This window comes from Toxotes jaculatrix, chromosome 8 (genome assembly GCF_017976425.1).
Source record: "Toxotes jaculatrix isolate fToxJac2 chromosome 8, fToxJac2.pri, whole genome shotgun sequence".
Lineage (NCBI taxonomy): Eukaryota > Metazoa > Chordata > Actinopteri > Toxotidae > Toxotes > Toxotes jaculatrix.
This window is the reverse complement of record NC_054401.1, coordinates 22,905,595-22,927,287: the sequence shown is the minus strand read 5'-3', so window position 1 is coordinate 22,927,287 and position 21,693 is coordinate 22,905,595. Positions and strand designations below refer to the sequence as shown.

The 21,693-nt window shown below is 40.0% G+C and overlaps 3 protein-coding genes across 9 annotated transcripts in view; 1 reads left to right on the top strand and 2 right to left on the bottom strand.

Annotated features, from left to right (window-relative positions):
* Positions 1 to 4,845, bottom strand: part of ubr5 (ubiquitin protein ligase E3 component n-recognin 5) — a 30,906-nt gene extending 26,061 nt beyond the window's left edge. For all 6 annotated transcript variants that reach the window (XM_041044013.1, XM_041044014.1, XM_041044018.1 and 3 more), the window contains exons 1-4: positions 4,623 to 4,845; positions 1,183 to 1,227; positions 983 to 1,064; positions 214 to 290 (exon numbers count right to left, since the gene is read on the bottom strand). In XM_041044013.1, coding sequence (XP_040899947.1) covers positions 214 to 290; positions 983 to 1,064; positions 1,183 to 1,227; positions 4,623 to 4,684 — 266 coding nt within the window. In that variant the 5' untranslated portion in view covers positions 4,685 to 4,845. The remainder of the gene's footprint in view (positions 1 to 213; positions 291 to 982; positions 1,065 to 1,182; positions 1,228 to 4,622) is intronic.
* Positions 4,846 to 11,082: 6,237 nt separating this feature from the next.
* Positions 11,083 to 14,101, top strand: LOC121185730 (Krueppel-like factor 10). The gene is made up of 4 exons (XM_041044107.1): positions 11,083 to 11,203; positions 11,878 to 12,102; positions 12,227 to 13,202; positions 13,387 to 14,101. Exons 2-4 carry the CDS (start codon positions 11,887 to 11,889, stop codon positions 13,656 to 13,658), a joined length of 1,464 nt encoding a protein of 487 aa, XP_040900041.1. The 5' UTR covers positions 11,083 to 11,203; positions 11,878 to 11,886; the 3' UTR covers positions 13,659 to 14,101.
* A 364-nt stretch (positions 14,102 to 14,465) lies between these two features.
* Positions 14,466 to 21,693, bottom strand: LOC121185732 (antizyme inhibitor 1-like). 2 transcript variants are annotated; one of them, XM_041044109.1, is made up of 12 exons: positions 21,498 to 21,693; positions 19,840 to 19,961; positions 18,385 to 18,595; positions 18,050 to 18,223; positions 17,771 to 17,943; positions 17,452 to 17,586; positions 17,193 to 17,274; positions 16,941 to 17,015; positions 16,588 to 16,750; positions 16,286 to 16,401; positions 15,914 to 16,131; positions 14,466 to 15,795 (listed from the first exon to the last, which is right to left on the bottom strand). In XM_041044109.1, the coding sequence occupies exons 3-12, from the start codon at positions 18,484 to 18,486 to the stop codon at positions 15,681 to 15,683; spliced, it is 1,353 nt and encodes a 450-aa protein (XP_040900043.1). In that variant the 5' UTR covers positions 18,487 to 18,595; positions 19,840 to 19,961; positions 21,498 to 21,693; the 3' UTR covers positions 14,466 to 15,680. The 2 variants fall into 2 exon arrangements, with proteins under 2 accessions (XP_040900043.1, XP_040900042.1); XM_041044108.1 differs by lacking the exon at positions 21,498 to 21,693 and adding an exon at positions 20,670 to 20,897.

Genomic DNA, 21,693 nt, shown 5'->3' with positions numbered 1-21,693 from the left:
TTCTAGAAGTGAAACCATGTCCAAAAGCTTCATACTCAGCCAAAAAGGGCACAAATGCCAAATGGAATTCAAATCACAGAAACCACAATCAGTAAGCCTGAGCATGTTCAGTGCATCTTGAACTAGACATCTCCACAAGCCATCTGTGTCCCAACTCAATGCCAAAGATAAAACAGTTTCCGGGACAGATCCCATCCTAGAGTAGTCTCTCACCCATCACTGCCATCCGGTTTGCTGAGCTCCAGGCGATCAGGCTGGACAGCAAAGCTGATTCTACACACACGTCCATCCTAAAAGAAACGCATTCATGATTTTTAGTGGCACATGTTTGACAAATGAAAAAAAAAAAAAGGAAAAAAATTAATCATACTGTAATGTTGAGTGCAATGTGTTAGATTAGAGACTGAAGTCTATATCAAGACAAACATAAAATTACAGAGTCTATATTATAGTACCATACCAATTCATTTATCATACAGGTGCACTACACTGAATGATATAACTTATGTTCTAACCTCATCATGTGGTATTACATTAGACATTATCACATGCTATTGTGTGTGATGTTTATTAATGCAAAATTACAGTGCAAAGAATGAAGCCATTTAATTCCATACTCTTCCTGGACACGCTGCCACCTACGTGCACCAGTTTGACGTGAGGTCAATTACTACGTGCCTCATCAGTGTGTCTGTAGCCCTGTTCAAAGTGGATTAGCCTAATTGGGGTGGTGTCCTGTGTATAAACAACATATCCAATCTATTAGATCTAGCCTATGTCTACAATTTATACAACCAGAAAATAAAACAGAGGCAAATTACCCAGTGTTTAATAGCAAAAGCCAGAGGTCCTCTGATAATGGCGACCCAGTTAGAATGGAAATCTTCCTACTACATTAAAGTGTTTTTGGTGGGCAGCAGATAATAAAATATACTCCCAACTGCTCGATTCGTGCTAGTGATGTAATGTCTTACAGAATTACCTCAAGGAGAAATCCGGCATGGTTTGGACCGACGACACACTGTTTTAGGGTGGCCTGCTCCAGCAAACTAAGGTGTGGATGACTGCATTGGAAAAGAAGACAACTGAGACAATATAAAGGATAATGAACAGAATCCTGTTTACAAGAGTTGATCACATTGTGCAAAGGAGCCTACAATTACAACACTGACAGAAACTCACCTGTTATAGCTGTATTTGTTGAGTTTCTCTGAGACTTCACGGAGCCTGACAAGAAGATGAGGACCACATTAATGCAGGTACAAACCATTTAAGACCTAATTAATGCAGGTTCATTTAAGTAATTTCAAAACAGTGTTGATATGAACCACATATTATACAATCAATTGCACAGAAAGGTGCATGTCAAACAGTTGCAACACGTGTGCACCGCTTCAGTTCAAACTGATAAGGCATTATAATCCCCAGGATTAGTATATCTCTCATGACTTATGTCAAAAAAATGAGGCAAATTAGGAACATAGCATCTGCCCCACATGACAGCATTAACAAGTCTCCACTGAGCATTAACGAAGCCATTGGTGATGATGATGGTTTAAAAGTCTGAACAATGTTTTGCTTGCAACATCACCGGTGAAGTATTTTGTTACAGCCATCAGTTATTTTAATTTCAATTTTCCAAGGAAAGTATTTTTCTGTCTGTTTTGTCTGCTGGACGACTCTAAAAATTACAGTAACCCTGAGTCTCAGTGTCTGTTGCTGAGGAGAAGTTGCCAGTCAGAGACACGAGTCATAGAAGTTATAGAATATTTTAATGGCTGTCAACTTTGGCACAAGTTGCTGCAGATCCAAAAATAATCCATAACTCAAAATGGAATAATAAATACTGTATTTCAAAAGTTATACAAACAACAACAAACAAATTTTATGCTCAATCACTGGATGTTGCTCAGTGTAATGCTCCTTGCCTTATTAAAAAATTACCATTTTTTTCAGAAGAATATAGTTTTTGTACAGATGATTCAGTCAAGTAAGTTTCATGCCCATCTATCCCACAAATGTACTTCAACTGTCAAACAATTAACACTGTCCATGCAAAACATGAATGGGATTTTTATTCCTGGAACCCAACACACAAAATATCTCCTCCTACCTCAATAATATATTGCTAAGAAAGTCTCAAGCCTGCCACTCCAACATTAACAATGTCTGTTCTAGTTTGAGGATAAGTATAACAAATATTGTACTGAAAACTACATATTGAAGGATTGCTGCGAACTTTTAATATAATCTTTTCCAAAGTGGCCAGCCTAATTTAATCTCCAATGCAGTTCATTAGTAATCTGCAGAGCAAACAATGAAGAAGGTAATTAGACATTTACTTCCTGTTAATGTGGAAGAAAAAACTTCCACAATAACATCCAATACAAACTTATAATGTCCTTTATGACAAACTGGTTTGATACTTCATGTAACCCATTTACACCAAAGTCTTGACGGACTGCAGCTGTGCGATCATGCTTAACAACACATGTGGTCTAAGAATCATTGTATCCCAGCTTTTGTCTTATGTCTTGAGAGGATTCACAAGTAGACCTTTTTGGCCTATGCTGTCATGTAAAATATATAGTTCTGTAATCTGTTTCCTCCATACATGGCCATTATGCATAGATAAAGAAGTACTGAGGCACCTTTTCTGATGAATGTCCTGATTCAAACTCAAATGAAAGGACGTCAACGAATGCCAAATGGCATTTGGGATGAAAACATTTTTATCTGAATGCAGAAGACTCATCATCAGTAGTGAGTGTAAATGCAGCAGAGTTACAGACCAGGTAAGAACTATTTAAATACAATTTACATGTTAATAACAGGTATAAGCATACAAATACTGTTACAAACCTTTCTCATGAATTCACTAAAACAAGAGACAAGTTCTTAAATCATAAGCACTGCTCCTATCACTTTCCTCAGGATCACTCTGGGTGAGATACAAATGGTACAAGGTAATAGCATTGGCCATTACACTGTGCTAAACTAATGTGTCTAAACAGACCTCAGCTAGGTCAAACAAACCACCGGCATTTGGTTGAGGAAATCTGATCAGATGTTCATGCCAGGCAAGTGCTTCTAATGAGCAAAGCTGGACCATCCCTTTTCATTTAAGATAGAAGCACTTATCTGCTCTGACAACTGCAAGTTCCTTCATGGGGAAGAGAGAGCAGAGGGCCTCCCAGCAGCACATGGTGACTGTAGCATGCAATGGCATGCATGCCTGGGGATGAAACAGCCATGACCTCTTCAAGGAACCAATGGTCCATACCACCAAGATGTCTGAATGGCATTTTCAATAAGATTTGTAACCAGAAGCGTAAACAGAGCTTTCCTTACATTCAGACACCCAGACACCAAGGCTAGTCCCCAAGAGTTAAATAGCACACCAACCTGCAGAAGGGTTCAAATATTCTGAGCCTATATCCAGTTCTTAATCTCAAGGTCATTCTAAAAACATTCTGACTCCTCAACCTCTTTGTCTTTAAGTGGAACAGCTCATTAATCAGTTCAATCTCAATGGATGATATAAATAGGTTTATCATAAATCACATGTTCTGCCAAAATACAGGTCGCACACGATTTCCTGGACCTTCCTTCCAAATACTACTGACTAATGATCTCTTTAGTTTGGACATTTTTTTTTTTGGCGAAACCCTATTAAACGCAGCGTTGTGTATGCCACAAGCATGTCAGTCCTAAAAAAAATAATGTGTGCAATGAAATTTACTGTCATGTATACTGTAGCTACTTGCTGTCTGGATAACAATGAAAATTAAAGTGTGATCACATGAACCCTGAAGAATCCAGCATCCATCTTACACACTTTGTAAGCCTTGACTTGTCTCCTTATTAAAGTCGATAACAGGATTAATGAGAATACGATCTTGCTAACTGTGCTTCACTTAATATTTTAGATATTTATCTCTGTGCGCAATGTTGAAAACGGACACGTGGAGCACGTATTTTCGATGATTACAGCAAGAAAACTGTGCCATTAAACTTTCAGAAACACCCTGTCACAAAAGACCCCGAACCACAAATATTTGGCTTTGTCAAGAGCGTGGTAGCGAATTAGCTTGCTAGCATTAGCAGCTAGCTATCAGTTAGCTGACGTTAGCTACCTCATTGATCACGATAATCAACGAGACGCCCACAAAACAAACACAGACACACGTCAAAAGAGTGTATATGCAATTTATACACGAAAAGTCGTAATTTTTTAGACAAGATTGTGTTTTACGACCCTTATTTCCCTCTCTTTTCCCCATCCCCCAACCCGCATTGTCTATCTCAACTTTGACTGGGAGCCAATCCTTCTAGAGAACCAAGGAAATAGCCTGCTAGTGTTAGCTACTCGTACGATAGCCAGTTAACGGGCTAGCAACTAAAGCTGGACCGACTGTTTGGTTAGCAGCAAGCTAACGAGGATTGTTCAAGATGCCGGGCCTTGTTTCAACCCTGGGGGGGTCATTTAAATAATTAAAACCCGAATCCACACGCATGACAATGTCAACATCGTCCACAAATACAGCCTAACCCCTATATAGCACACCTCGCACATAAATATTGATTTAAATTCTTCTTTTCCACGGGCCGCAACAAAATACCTGTCATTGAGCTGATCCTCGGTCCCGGGCAACGGGTGAACCACGAAGTGTATAGATGTCATGGGGACAATCCAAAATCACACACAAACGTGTGGAAGATGTGGAAATTGTAAATCTTTCGATCACAGTATATATGTGGATTCATAGGAATCGTTTAATGGCGAAAAACCTCGAGTTCAGATCCCAGCCTCCTCACCCACATGCCGCCATCTTAACTCTACCAAGCTTCTTCTCTGTGTGTTGATTAGTACACATGCAACCGCTCCGCTGGTTGGACCTCGAGCACAAACAGGAAATGTGTTAAATTGGACGGGATTGGCCTCGAGAAGAAAAGCAATACTAGTGTAATCAGAAATACTACACTCTGATATTCCAAAGTCTTTGTTTTCACCCGGTTCACCCGACATATCTTTCTTTATTTGCATTTTCAAGCACCTGCAGTAATTTGCAGGTCTACTACTGGACTGTAAAGACCGGAGAAAGGGTTAAATGTTGCTAGGTTGTCTCTTTACGAGCAAAGACAAAAGAATACAAAAAGCTACGACAATAGGACATTACAGGGGTCTGAAGACTGAAGAAATCTAGATTTTAAAAAGTGCTTTCTGTGCAGTTAAAACTGTATTAAATTATTCTATATCTTTGCAGTCAAAACATAATACACCAATTTAAGCATTATTTTGTGCGATGATTGAGGATGGTTTTAATATTTATGTGGTTTGATACAGTTTTCTATACTAATCTTGGAGGATATTTCACATTCCACTTTTATTAGCTTTTATAACTATAGTCAGGATTATGCATGCACATTTCATATCTAATTAGATAAATAATACTGTGAAGATGGACATAAATCGCAAAATTATTGGACAAACGACTAGACAATCAATTTGAGATAAAATGAAGAGTCTTTGTCATGATGCATCGTGATGGTTTTCTGGAGAGAAAAAAAAAAACAAAAACATTATCAGCACCACTCAGGAAATGGCAAAATTCATGTCAGACCCTCATATGATGCTGCTCTTCTTACACTAGAAATATATTTAAAACTGATCCAACTTAAATCTGAGCTCTATGAATGGATGAAAACTGGGGCTCTGTATTGGTCTCCCTACCATGAAAAACTTTGTCAGGGTGTATTTGCCCACATTATTTAAACCCTATGAAGCTCAGGAAATCATTTAAGCAATGGTGGTGCATGCATGATCCTCTGGTCCAGAAGTGAGAGAAAGGCAGGAGACACAGAAATGTGGGCTCAAGGTCAAATTTATGTAAAAGTGATAAAAGTCTTTCAACAGTGCTTGATTCTTGGCCTGCTGGATATATGAGGAGGGGCTGGCCTGGTTATGGCAGCCATTAGGGACAGGAGGGGGCACCACACAGCATGAATTAAAGTTCCAATGATAGTTCCAATATGATAGTTCCAATATACTAATAATCTAATAATATACTAATAATCCAGAGAGTTTTATGCTTCTTGTGCTAAAGAGTTTTTCAGTATAATGCACTTTAATAATAAAATACTTTAACCTTTATGCTGATGTCATTGGCAATTGGTGGATAAAGTAAAACGCAGTCTTAACAGGACTTTAGACTATTTGAATCAAATGTTTTAATATAAATCAAAATCAAATGGATATGGAGCTAATCTTTTGGTTATCTTTCTAATCTACAGATTAATCTAATAAAAGCTTTTGTTTTTTCACACCAGCAGATGGCAGGGTTTACCCTTCATAATGAGCTCTGAATTAGTCCCAGAAAGCCATGCAAAACCTGACAGTATTTGTTGCTTTCCTGCACTGCTGCTCAGAGTATTTGCCAGAGGCCAAAATGTATGTGTATATATGGATACATACACAGAGAAACAGAGGTACACAGTGTAGGTAGACATAATCTGTAATGCACCAGGATATCTATTGGACAATATCTTTGAATGAAAATACAATGTTTAAAAAAATGTCCTCCACAGCTGGAACTGAAACCGGGATGTTTCCTGTCAAAGGACACATCAAGCCAATCTGAAATGAAGTATGACACAGAAAAATGCTTTTTCACTGCCCCAGGTCAGGTTCCTCATTTATCTGTCATCTGCAGCACAAGTTCCCACTTAGTAAAAAGCAAAGTGAATTTGTACCAAATGACTGATTTTGTTGTTGTAATATTACTTTATCTAGTCTGACCTGCAGCTCACATTGTCAGGACTCAGAACTGAAGAAATGGTTTCGTAAAGTATAAAGTGCAGATATAGAAGAGAAGAAGATAAATGTTACATAAACTGCTCATTACTGAAGGTCTTTTCATTCAAATAACATTAAAGAAAATTATATAGATTTTTTATTTACTTACACAATATGTGATTTCAGGCATTGTCATTTATGTGAGCAATGGTGTTTGAATGTCTAGTGACTTTATTCTTCAGTTAAAATGACAATGTTGTTAGTAACTAGTTAAAATAACTGGCAATACTTCTACATCATTATTATTTAAAATTAAAGTCTATATTTGCATTAGATCCACAGGTCTTACTTTCTGCTGCAAATACCTGGTCATGAAACCAGCAGCGACAAAATTTAAGGATTTTTTTCTGTTTACTCAGTTCAACACAGAGGTTAATGACGCCAGTTCTGTTGCCCTGCAAAAAAACTCTGTAAGCTTTTTCAAGAGTGAAGTCAAATAAACCCCAGAAATCTCCAGAGCTATTTTTAGGTAGCTGGGCACTGGGTTATCAAATAACCTCTGGTGTTGTTAAAAACGGGTACAAAGATTCAGAGCCAGGAGATTGCACTCATTCAAGCAAGGTTACTGGGTTTGGGGCTTTAGGAAATTAGTACATTTCAGGCTGAGGTTTGTAATTTAATGAAAGTATCCCTTCAAAACGGACAAGATTTTATTTAATAAATTATAGTGTTTGTTTTTATTTAGTTTAATTCAGTGTGTTACCATGAGAGACCAGACAGACCCAAAGCTAAACCATTACCCGATTGGTTATTGAACAATCTTCCACATTCATTCATAGATCAGTGGACCGGCACCAGCCGCTGTCGGTCAGTTCCCAGTTATTCCCAGTGAGGTAACGCGATCACTTGCTGGAGAGTAAGACTTTAAAATAACTCCTCTTAGTTCTGGTTGTGACATATCTGGACAGGTCCATGGCAGTACTAACCATGAGGGGGTAATTCTCCAGGCCCGTCAGCACAGGTCAGTCCAGGCCTCAGGCACAAACCCTCTGCTCCAAACACCCAGTCACAGATGCTGCACAGCTTAAAGGGCATTATGTTGGCCTGCAAGCATATGAGGAATAAAGAAAGGTAATGAGCTGTTCCTGGCTGCTGTCTTTTAAGAGGCTTTTACTTTTTGAAAAGAGACAAACATCCATTTCTGTAACGGCAAATGTTAAGGGTGAGTCTCTGTTGGCACAAGCTCACTTGCCATTCAACAACAAAATTGGCTGACTTTGTATAAGAAGCTGTAACTTCTGGGGCAATGCTGCCACTACATTCTAACAAAATCCATTTGTCCATTGCACAATACCTTGAGGATGTTGTAAAGTTCTGCTCAAAGGGGCACGGCTATTGTGACTATTTAACACGGACCAAGAAACTGGGTTTCCATTGCATCATTCTTATAAAACCAGAGCAACCTGATTGGCTAAAGACCAGTAACGTGGCACAGAATCATGGCACAGAACCAGGAACTATAAAAACATACGTTTTTTTGTGCCATGAGCGCTCGCTTTGCAATGTTTACAGCTTGATAATCCAATTGAAACAGATCAAGGGGCCGAACCATGCTATACCACAACCATTACTGCAGAGGTCATTCCATAATTTTGGTTTGCATAACACATTACATAAGAAAGTTCTGCAGTATGTAGTATTGCATGCTTTGGTTTAAAGCAGCACAAATCACCATTTTAAAAACAACAGTAGATTAAATAACTTTGTATAACATGAACAACATCACTACTTGTGATGAACCCACACAAAAATTATCTCCCAGCTCTGAAGTTGCTGAGTAGCAGAACCTTTTAGTCTATGTTAGATTGTTTTGATTCAGATGTGCACTTCCACAAAGTTGCAAGCGACAGATGAAAAAGGAATGACAGATAGCAGAGGCTGATCTCATCTTTCATTAGATCTTGACTGACTATTAAATGACCACTCGTTTCAAATGGTATGCATCTATTTCATAACATGGGTTCTCTGTCTCTCAACCCTGATTGACCTTTGTCTCGGATTTTGTAAAGTCACAGAAGATGCTACACAGCTGTTTTCACAGGCCAATGGGTAAACTGGCCTTTATGAGTAAACTGGTGTTACTGCAGCAGCCTCTTTAACTGCCGCTGTAACATGATACAACAAAGAAAATGTGACGTCTAAGTCAGTTCAACACACAAACATGTTACATATGCACTGAGGTAGTATAGATGACAGCTTTATGAAGACAGGCAAAGATGGCAGAACCGAAGGAAATAGTAAAAATAACACGAACATATTTGGCATGTTAATAATAAAACAGCACAGAACATCTGAAAAAGAAATGTTTATGAATACAATATACTGTAAAATAAATGAGCATTAGACTATGCAAATGTGGGTTTATAGTACATATATAAAAATGTAAGATTCTTCAAACTTTGGTTTTACAGTGCATGTTTTAGAAAGCTAAAACAGAAGGAAGTGTATGAAAATAAAGAATTACACTGTAAAAGATTATTTACCAAATCAATCCAGTCAATGTTCAGATGGAAAAATTGTTTCAAAAAAGCATTTTTGCTTGCTTTAATTGGCACAATAGTTTCAATTCAAACTTAGAGCTGGAATCAGGATGTAAAGATGTTTTAGATGTTAAATTAAACATTTAAGGATGTAGAGAGCAATAAATAAATTATTATTTATTTATTTATTTATATATTTCTTTATGTCATTTGAACCCAGACTTTTCTCTTTGACCGTCTCATTCCTGGATATGCTTTTGAGGAACATCCCACAGTGCCAGACACAGTCAAAGTTTTGTGTGTCTGTGTGTGTGTGTATTTCTCCATTGTGTGTCTACAGCCGGCCTATTGTTCTGGTTCTCTGTGCTGTGCAGGAAGGTCTAGACAGCTGACACTTACCTAATCCACGGGGCTGCCTGAGGCCATCTCCTGTTGGCTGACCTCTTTTTCCCACAAAGGACAAGAGGGCTGCTAACTGTGTAGCATTTAAATAAAAAAAAAAAAAAATTAATTAAAGAATAGGCAAGAGAGTGAAGTCTATCCAGCATCAACAAGTTTGTCTCTTGTAGCCAGTTGATGCATCTTCCAATTTACCAGATGAGAGGTTGATTTTCAGAAGAAATTCTAAAAGAAAAAAAAAATCCATATATATATATATATATATATATATATGATTCATATATTGAAGTCTTTGTCTAATTCACGAGGAGTGTTTAATAGGCTTAAAAGGTTTTTAAAGTTTAAAATGTCAAGTGTCAATAACAGCAAGAAGTCCATCCTCCTATTGCATCACGTAACATCCTTTTAGGCTTGAGAATCTATTGTTTTAAAGCTCTTAAAAGAAATGATCATTTTGTGCTTATGCTACCAGCTTTAACACATTTTCTCCCTTTTTCTTACATTAATGTTTTAACCTGTTTAATGCTTTACTGCCTGCTAGAATTTCATTGTGTGCAATTAAGTACTTTCTGTGAAACTGCCAGATAAATTAAGAGGAATGTTGTCAAAGCAGTTCAATCTCTCTGAATGAATGAGTTCAAGGCCTGATAGAAAAACTTCCATTATGTCTAGCAGACCCTGGTACACCTGCAGACGCACACCTCTATTTAATATCAACCAAAACTTGCAAACCAGTTCAGATAATAATTCTGGGGACAAATTCTATCAATGGTTTATGATTTCCCACAATTTATTATTCAGTTTTCTTACACTTACAGACTAAATTTAATAGGAAATTGTGTACAGGTCTGAGCCCTTGATTTTTTTTTTTTAGCCATGCCCTTTAAAATGAGGATATTTCTGGAAATTTTGATTAATAAGAAAACTCTATTTCAAAGCTACAAAACACAATATTGTGTTTGGAGTAATCTATGTTACAAACCTACACCTTGCTAACGGATGATCACAGGTGTTCTGCTGTCTAAATTTCATCCCTCCAAAATATGATTAGTCATAATAGAAGGTGTGTGTCTGCTCTGTCTGATGGAGGTGGGGTGAAGTGACTCATCCAAGGCGTGTGTGTGTGTGTCTGTGTGTGTGTTGGGTGAGGGGGTTGAGGGGAGCGTAGCCTAGAATGTTTTTCACACGCCCACGCTGTTGTGTACCACGCTGCCTCCACGGTGCCATCAGCCCCCGATCACGCACCGAGCCCACCTCCCATTGGTCGGTGCATAACACACCTTTGCGTACTATTGGGCGGTGCGTCGAGCCACGCCCATCTTTTCCCCACCGCATTTGAAAGGATGAATGGGAACAAGGCTGAGGAGAAAAGTGGGAAACGCACAAATTTGGTTTCAAGTGTTCACACAAGACGCAAGGACGAGTACTCTGCGGTTAAACCGGGGCCCTAAACCGGTCACACACTTATGTAAGTAGATCATTTTCATTTTTTCAACATCAAATATTCCATCACTTAGGACATTCCTCTGCTTCTGATAACTTCAAGTGCTTTATCTAAGTTATATATATAGACATAATGTTTATGAAAAACAGTAGTAGTTGCTTTTGATTTATAAGGAAGGTTGTCAAGATCTTTAACATTTTCTTTATCTGTATCACAAACTAATTAATTTACCTCCAGCCTCATAAGTGATGGTTTTTGAGGACTATGATGATAAGTATGATGTACTCTGTGATGGTCAGGTTAGAGAGGGGGTGGGAGGGGTTGTTAGGTGTAGTGTGACTGTTTGTGTAAGCAGCACAGTTGGTTCTTTTGTCCCCTGTGAAAGTAGGTGAAAGGGCCCCAGAGCTGAAGAGCAGCAGCTGATCATGCTCGCTTCACATGCTCCTGTACATGTTCCTGCATATGTTGATAAATGTCAACATCAGTACGCGTTAAACCACTGACTGTTAATGAGACATGTATGTCGGCTTCATTAACATATGGAAGACTGAATGCGAATTCTTAAATCCAGCACAGTGATAAAGGCTTATTTAAGAAGTTGATTACAAGACTATGGTGAAATGAAAATATATTCATCTAGATTTAATAAAAGAACACTCCAGAGTCTTGTCTTGTTCTAATTTCTGCTCTTGTACCAGATTTACAACATGGAAATTGAGGAGCTCCGCTCAAACATCCACAGTGAATTCCAGCCCATGGGTGCAGGTGACATGGAGGCTGTGGAGGCTCTGATGTCCATGACTAAGCACTGGAAAACCAGGAGCTTCAGGCTCGGACATTTCAGACCCCTGACTCCATCCTCAGACTGCTCAGAGGACGACTCTGGCCCCCCGGGGTCTGCTGTGCCTCAGGATTCTCCTTTGGTAAGTGACGCATATGGACTGAGAGTTGTCATGTTGTGTTTCTTTTTTCAGCAGTTTAAAAGGTAACTACTCTGCTAGCACGAGTTCATCAATACAAACATTAATAACATTTCTTTTCTTTCAGTGTATGACACCACCATACAGCCCACCCCACTGTGAGGCCGCCCATCCACCCTCAGCAGCAACCTTGCATCAACCTGCAGTATCTGGAAGTTCAACCTGGCAGCCAACAGAAGAGACTCAACTGCACACACACACTGCAGCTTCTCAGCAGAGGTTCCAGTGCACCAGTGTAATCCGCCACACCGCAGATGGCCAGCACTGCTGCTGCAGCGTCCACCCTGACTCGAAGGAAGACAGACTCACTCACGTTCATACAAGAGACTGTAAAAGAGATTTGAACTCTGAAGATGAGCTGAATACGAGAGACTCTGAGAAGATGATTATAATGCAGTCTGACTTCAGGGCTGCCACGCCACAGAAACATTTAAGTGCGACTTTACCAAATGTGGCGAAGGACGGCCAGACCCAGATTAGTCTGTCAGGCCCAGATGATAAACCAGACACCCCTCAGTCTGTCTCCTCTGTCCCAGCTGTTGTTAATGGAGTCTCTCCAGTGCCTGTCCACCACCAGATTCTTCCTGTCTCTTCTCTTTCCACCACTGCTGTACAAAAGCCAGTGACATCCTCTGAGAGTCAGAGGCAACACCAGCTACCTGCCACATCAGCAATTACAACTGTGCACACACCACAACAACAGCAGCACAAACAACAGCATCCACTACTACAACCACAAACCCAAGCAGGTTCTTCTACCCAGGTTATTCTCCTTGGGGGTGAGGTTGCAAAAGGTCCCATAATGCTCCTTGTCCCTCAGCCAGCTGTTCCTACTCTGTACATTCAACCAGCGCTGGTGAGATCTGGTGGCACCAAGTTACCAGCCATCGCCCCGGCACCTGGTCGTACCTCACCACAGCAAAGACAGAGCCCGCTGCAGCCGGAGTTGTCCCGTGTGCGCAGTCATGTGTGTCCCCGTGAGGACTGCAGCAAGACATACTTCAAGAGCTCCCACCTCAAGGCCCACATGAGGACGCACACAGGTAAGAGATGAAGGATATGGAGACTAATTGTACTGTACTGTACTGTACTAGCCAAATGTCAGCATCCTGTGCAGACAGTAAACTGGAAGAAGTAAAAATAGCCACTAGTCATGAAGAGAAGTGAGACATCGGAGGCTCCTCAATTCATGACTTAATTTCCATTTCATTGTCTGTTTCATATCAGGTGAGAAGCCCTTCAAATGCAAGTGGGAGGGCTGCGAGAGGCGATTCGCTCGCTCCGATGAGCTGTCCCGCCACCGCCGAACCCACACAGGAGAGAAAAAGTTTGTTTGTACCATGTGCCTCAGCCGCTTCATGCGCAGCGACCACCTGGCCAAGCACGCCCGGAGACACCTAGCGGCGAGTAAGATGCCTTGCTGGACCTTAGGGGTCACCAAGACTGTTGACCTCACTGCTCCCGCAGCATTCAGACTCTCTTCATCGAACTCTCTCTGAGGGATCCAGATGGATCCAGGGTAGAAACTGTCCAGCTGTGAAACTGAACCTTTGTGACTGGGCCTCACAGCGCACAGGATTGTGTTCTTCATTTGTACGTGTCAGCTGAGCAGTTGCACAACACTGCTAATCCTAAAAGTCAATGACATTACATGTAAGCTCTTTGCTGCTTTGCTAAATAATTATAGTTGAACATGAACGAGGTAATGAGATTGTTTACATGACTTCCAACTACTGTAATGCCTTAAACCAGGTAATTATCATAACACTTTTACAGATGATGCTAAATGTATGTTTACTTTTCAGTGATATTAGACCAAAGAATGTTGAATATATTTTTTGTGCCATATGAGAATCTATTTGTTATACAACAATTTTGCACACAATGCTGTTTCCTTGGTGGGAAAGTAGAATTCTTTAATAAACCTGAACCTTTTTCTTCATCATTGTTCAAATGTTTCCAGGTCTCTTTACACCCTGATTCCACCTGGCATTACAGTGTGATCTGTGCCTGGATATGTTACGTTGATAAGGAAAAACTTATGGTAATGCCAGGTGTATGTGCAAAGACCCATGGATTGAATGCTGTTACTCAGATAACATATACAGAAAGATAAGATTTAGGTCCTCAAATCAAATCCCCTTTAACCTGTGACATTATCCAAGATGAGAACTGGATTGTGATGAAGTATTTGAGAGAGGGGTATCAATTATCCAGCTAGATCTGTACAGCAGTAGCAGGGATTCACTACGTGCAACATTTATGGTCTGTTTATGCTAATAAAAGACAGACTCAGCGATTCACAGTCCAGTCAGTGAGGTTTGTTTATTACTGTTCATGTTGACAAGCACAGCTACAAGTTAATAACAGGCAAATGCCCAATAATTCATCATGCCTTACACACAGATTGGAAGACAACTTCACAGATATGATACACACTCTGAAAGTATACTTGCAGAGTTACAAAATGTAATCTTCTTTCAACACAGTCATAAATGTTGAAAAACTTGTATGCAAATACAACAAAAACAGTAAAAAAAAAAGCAAGGGCTCTAGCATTTTAAATGATGCTTTCTTTAAAAAAAAAAAAAAAAAAAAAGACTCCATTCCATGTCTGCTGATTCATTATCCATCAACACTTCCCATGTTCCATCTGCAGCACATGCTGTGTAACAAACCTGCTTTGCTATGTTGTGGCATAGCAGTTACCTGCCTGTCCTTCACTAGTCTGGGAGCGAGATGCTCAGCGCCTTAGGAAAAAAACACTAAACCACCAGTTTAGCGGTGAACACTGAGCCATTAGACTTCCAGCCAAATCAGAGCAGACTGCACATATCATTTTTCCAGGAGTGGGTTTCATGGTGACACTGCCCATTGATCACACTGGCTTCATTTACTGCATCAAACAGCTGAGTAAATGCACGTTCATATGTGCAGCAACGTAGTGCTGCAAGCCTCCAGTTTAAAACACTGAGAAGGACGACGTATTTTAAATGTAATAACGGAATCGAGCTTTTAATCACACAAAATAAACTATACAACCAATTGAAATCATTAAAACACATCTTGAAGCAAAGCACTCTACAACGTCTCAGAACTGTGTTTCTGTTTAAATACACTGCTTCACTCTGGGATACATCTCTTACTTTTACAAGACTGGCAACAGCAACGGAGATACAGATAATACATTTGTCAAATATAATTATTTAAAATTATTGTATATCTATTGTATGAGTGTAAACTGTAGTGGCATGGGATGCCCAAAGCAAAGGGAAGAATGCATCTGTCTTTCTGGAGTCATCCATTTTGTTGCATATTTATTAACACCTACTTGGGTTTTCCAGGTCTAATCACATAATACACTGTACAATTGGGGTTTGCGAGATTAATTCAATCTGGTCCCAGCAATTTCAAGCACTTTCTGCACTGTTAGTTCAGTTCATCCCAGGGGAATGCAGACCAGGGGAAGCTAGCAGCAGAAACCAGTAAGGGAAGTCAAAACCTTCCTGGTCTGATGATTGCTAAGCTGGGACAGAGAGTGCAGCCTCTGTTTGGCAAGAGTTGAGGAAATAAGGGACCAGTGAGAAGTTCTTCAGTGTGGCCTCATGGGTGACACCTGTGTCCTGCATCTCAAACCTGGCGGAGGAAAATAAATCTGAGTCAAATGCACATTTATGCACAGAAAACAGGATTTCTTTCACACTGTGACCTTTGCAATGCACTCCAAATTTAAGAGCATGTCACCTGTCCTTACCAGTCTCTAGAGGAGATGACATAGTATACAGGGGGAGGGGGTGAGTCAGTGGTGGTGCAGAGTGGCTGACCCAGACTGTAGGCCCCAGCATGGGAGAACATGAGCCAGTCTCCGATGTTGAGCTCAGGCAACAAACAGTGCTCCACTACCTGGTCCAGGTCATCCCCGGAGGGACCCCACAGGCTGCTGCTGAACACTGGAGCATCCAGGGACATGTTCTGATAACGTGCAAAGAAGAAGTCATCTGTTTGTACATTCAGTCTGTGACTAAGTTCTGCTTTTATTGTCCTTTGTACATGCAAAAGAGTATGCAACTCTCACTGGGCCACCCTGTGTAAATAAATGAATGGATGAAGAATTTTTGAGACTCACCTTGTGAACAGATGGAGCAGCAATCGTTGTTTCAGTGAGTTTGCTGGCAAATGACCCGTACACTCCCTCATTCATGTAGTACTGGAACTCTGGCTCATCGTTGGGAGATGGATCATCTGTTCAGAGAGAACGCTTTTTTAAAAAATCTATTAGAGTTTAATAGATTTATTTGCAAACTTTTTCTTGTTTCTGTTTTGTATTACATTTTATGATTCACAAATTTGTGTAGTTCTCTATTCCAGTCATAATCCTCCTTTGTTGACAGTAAATTAGCCTGTGAAAATGACTATCAGGCCACTGACCATGTGCCTGGTCCCGATCTCGTGCCACCACCTCCTTGGAGATGACGTTAACAGCCAGGGTGAAAGCAGAGGACACAAAGAAACTGCCAGGCTCAGCAATGATGGAAACCCCAGTAGAAAGAGGGAAGTATAGGTCCACCATGGACATTACTGCACTATTGATCTGCAAAAAAAGATAACAATGGTAAGAAGCAGGCAAGTGGCTGTTGGAAGAGGAACACAAAGCTAACCACTAATAACATATGAGCTGCACTGTATTACCCCTTGTGACCTATTTGTTCCATTCTCTTGTGCATTTGTGTTCCAGTAAAATAAAAACTCTAAAAATAAAGTATTAAAAGAAATACACTGACCATCTCCAGCTGAGTCTCAGAGCCACTGAAACCGCCTCCAATGTCCAGGATTTTCATGTTGAAGCCGATTTCCTCCTGAGGCACACAAAGGCTGGTAAATATGTAATCAAAACACAAGTGATTACCTAACCACTGAGTGTTTCTGGAGCGATCACAAGTGTCCAAAAGTCAGCAGTGTGTGAGAGAAGGTAATGGAAACGGTAGTCACTGAACAGTGTAACAAGATACATAGCAATATTTAAGATTACTTACTCCCATATCAAAGACACAGCGGGCATCAGAGATAGCATGAACATACACCTGGTCATCTTCACAGGAGCTGGAAATGTGAGACCTGTGGGGTGAGAGTTTAATGGTCAATCTCACACCTTAACTAGAAGTTAAATTTCATCCTGTAGTAGGTTTGTTGGTTAATTCAAGAGGGAGCTGCTGTGGTCTTTGTACACAATCTATACCTGCATTTCTTCAAACTGCTTTAGAACCAGTCACAGTGCATTTCTGCAGGCCTCACCTGACCCCCACTACCTGCACACCCAGTTCCTTAGCTCTCTCCAGCAGATGCCTGCAGTCCTTCAGGGAACAGCCGAATGTCATGCTGATCTCATCCTCTGGGTTAGATGCTTCTGTTGACACCTGCAGCAGCAGCCTGAATTAAAACACAAGAAACAAAGAATCTTTGATAAAAACCTTTTTGTTGCTCATATGAACAGTGATCTGCTGTAACAAATGAAAAGTGAGTAACAAGTGATAACAAAGTCAATTATTAAAGAATGTAGAAATGGGAATTTTCAAGTCACATGATCATTGGTGCCGGGATATCAAGCACGTACTTGGCATTGGGGTGGCAGCGAGAAATCTTGCGTAGCTCCGCTTCATTATCACACACCAGAAGGTCAATGCCGTTCTTAGCAGCATATTTAATCTGGGAAACCTGTTTGCAAACACCACTGTAGATGATATCTTCAGAGGGAATACCATGGCTCTGCACCAGCTCCAGTTCAGACTGGCATACAAAGAGACAAAGACAGAATTGTACTCCATGAATTTACAGCATGTGGGCTTGTGAGTATCATGGCATCATATCATGTCCATCCTGCATGGTTTAGTACCTTGTTGGTGCATATGAATCCAGTGCCAAGAGCAGCAAGAACTTCAATAACAGCTGGACTGCTGTTGCATCTGACAGTGTAGTAGGGTCGAATCTGGGCCATGTGCGTTCGCCAGCGAACATGCTGCCTCATTATGACGCCCAGGTCGGCTACAAAGAATGCACTCTTCTCAGACTGAGGAAGAAGGAAACATAAATGTGGATGAGTCAGAACAACAGAGACACTGCAAGCTTTTGCAAAATGTGTCTGTATGTAACACTCACATCAAATAACGCAACACAATACAACGGCAGGTGTTACTGGTGTTAAAATTATAAGACAGTGAGCTTCCTTACCAGAGTTTGTTCATAAATGTGGTTGTCAATCACGTCACAGAGCGCCATGCCTCCCTCCAGAAGGCCAACAGAATACTGTGGTTCATCAGCAATACCTTTCATCCTCTCAACCGTTTTCCTCTAATCCGACAGGCATAAAGAATGTGGCTAATCTGAAGTGGTCTCGCTCGCTTGCTCTCGAGCCCCTGGGGTCCTAGACTTCTGCAACAAACTGTACAAGAAAACAAGAAAAGTCAATGTAAGACAGGAAGTTCAATACGTCAAAACAATTTCACCATATTTGGACGATACATATTTGTTTCTCATTTGTTCAACTCTCGTTTACTCATTAGCTGGAAGCTAAACCGATCTGATGTGATTCCCCAATGAAACAAGTTATTTTCAGTGAACATCCAATCAGAGCACAGAACAGGTTCCATGTTATGGGACAGCTTTGTGGTAGTGGCTATTCTTCTGAAAAGCCACTGTGAAAACACAGAGTCTGGGGCACAGGGTTCATTTACTTTACCATCAATTACTCCCAACAATCACCATTAATCCCTGAGCTGGTGACCCGTAAAGGTTCTTTTTGATGGCATTAAGCAAGGTACAATACTGTCTGCGTCCGTGTCACAACTTTACTTTCAATAATGTTGCACAATACGTCAGAGAGGCACAGTAGTGACTGGACCAGATCTGAAATGACTGTGGTTTTGGGAGGTTAAATGGGGAGACTAAACAATGTGCTTAGAAAGACTGCTGTGTTCTAGACCGCTATGACGAGGCTGATACGAAACAAATGAACAGACAGAAGGACAAAGGTAAATGTGCAGTGCCTCTGTGATTTCATTGTGAAAGAAAATTAAATTACTGCAATTATAGAAGAAATGTGCACGCTTTAATTATTAAGTTCTCTGCCAAAATACGTGTTGGAAAGATGGCTCAACCCTATCATCTCTTTAAACATCAACCATGACTTTATGTAACTTGGAAAATGCTTAACTATGTCACACACACCATATCCTTCATGAAAGAAGTGATGATGTTAATTGGGGACATGAATGTATATTTCACACATCAGCAGAATTAACGTCTATAACCATATGGTTGTCCTTTACTGCAGCTAAATCATATGAAGAGAAAAACTACTGCAGCTAAAAGTCAGTCCAGGACACACTGTTGTGTCATTGTGATAGAAGTGCTGGAAATAGAACTGAAATGTTAGATCTAAAATAAATATAGACTGTTTGTGATCTATCTAGGACATGCTTATTTGTTAAAACAACCATTTACTTCTTCTGTCAAGAGTTTAAGTGAAGCAATTTATCACAGTGCATTTAAAAACAATATCTATCCCTGCAAACAGACACATGCAAAAAAAAAACATGGCTTTGACTGCATGTTTCTGCTAGGAGAATACCCACACTGCACCCGAGAAGATCCATTAATTCTTCATTTCACACCTAAGGTACTCACATGGATAAGTCCTGGGAAGAACTCGTCCACTATCAGCTAGGATCCCAAGGTGGCTCAGCGTTGAAGTCAAATGGCTCTCGGTATAGAGCTGCCCCTAAATCCTCTGGATAGTTGTTGTACACCTACAAAGGGCCAGATGAGGACAGGGCACAAAGGAATCAGTCACTGACAGAGAAACAAACTCTGACAAAGAGAACATGCTCCCATCTACCTTAACATTTATGTCCTGTACTGCCTGATAATAATACTGGTATGCCTGTCTGAGCAGGAAGAACGAGTGTTATGGGATGGGAGTTGCACACTGGCATAGAAAAATTATTTTAGATTTTTTTGGTTGGTTTACTTTGTATGTGATAACTTTCCCGTAAAGACTGTTTTTTGTATTTTTCTGAAATGTTACCATTTTTTAAGTATATTGAACTGATGTCATCATGACTAGCAGTTTTGCGTGAACTGATTTACATTGCTATATTAAATAACGACAGTAAATACTATTTTCACTATTCCCCGGTATGGCAATCCAAATACCGCACTGTCTGCTACTATTGAAAACCACATTTACCATGGCTGACCTAAGTTACCTTGCTTGCTATTGTGACAGGTCGTTTGTATTCACTGGTCAAGCTAAAATTAGCCTTAGCAAGCTACCTAGCAACACACAGTGTAAATATTGTTGTACAGACATCTGTTACTCATATTTCAATGATACTAACTATCGCGTTATCTTAAGTTTATTATAGCCAGAATTTATAATTTATGCTACGTTACCCGGTTAATTTAACAACAAGCTAATTAGCCAGCTAGCAAAGCTGTTAGCTAACGTTACTTACGTCTGCTGATAACCCAACAGAGGGGACAGAACGCTTTTTCTTTTTAGGCGGAATTTTTAAAGAGTGATGGGATTACAAAAAGAGAAAAGGATAACTGCCATGGACGTGGTGGATTAGGTCGACGTTTTGTTGTCCGATGTTTTGAAGGTGCGAGCTACTAAGCTTCGTTAGTAACGACCGAGCAATCGGTTACGGCGGAGGTCGATTGAGCGGTGAGACGGACCGACAGACTTACAAACAGCGGCGTCAAGCGCGCCACAATTAACAGTAACATATCCGGTTAAAGCATCAAAATAAAATCCACATTGACAAACATGCCCACGTTTTTTTGAGAATGAAGGACATTAATTTGGAAACATTTCTATCAAACATTGATTCCATCAACGTTTTTTTAATCAGGTTTTTCACACAGTTAATATGATTTAAAAATTACAACTTACATTAACAATTTCCTGGTCTGATTTTACATAAGTGTGGAGAGTTTGATACATCTCAGATGGGCGGAGTTTAGAGCTGTCAAAACCAAAGACCAGTGACCTCAGCTTTGCTTTCAAGAGCAACAAGACATGACATACGGAGCATTTATTAACACAACCATACATTAACACAGCAATTATCCCCAAATTGCAACAATAATACTAACAACAATAATAGTCTAATTTCAAATACATCATTTTGTGTAATTTAGGCTAGATTTTACTCCACTAAATTTGTGAAACAGTGAAAGTAAACTTCACCAACAAAATTGTACCTTGGTTGACTAAAATCTTTATGCATAAAATCCTTAGTAAATATTAAAATGGCTAGTTTCAAGTTTCTCAATATTACCTGTGTTACGTCTTCATTGTGTCTCCCATGGCTCACTAATAAGGACAAAATGCTGTCCACTAAAGTTTGCAGAATTTCCCTTTTTCAGTGTAGCCAAAATCAACAGTTGCAAAATCCAAGTTCCATGAATAATGAGTAGATGGATGCATGTAGTTCAAACTCAGACTGGATTCTCTCGTCCCTGTGCCTTTGTTGT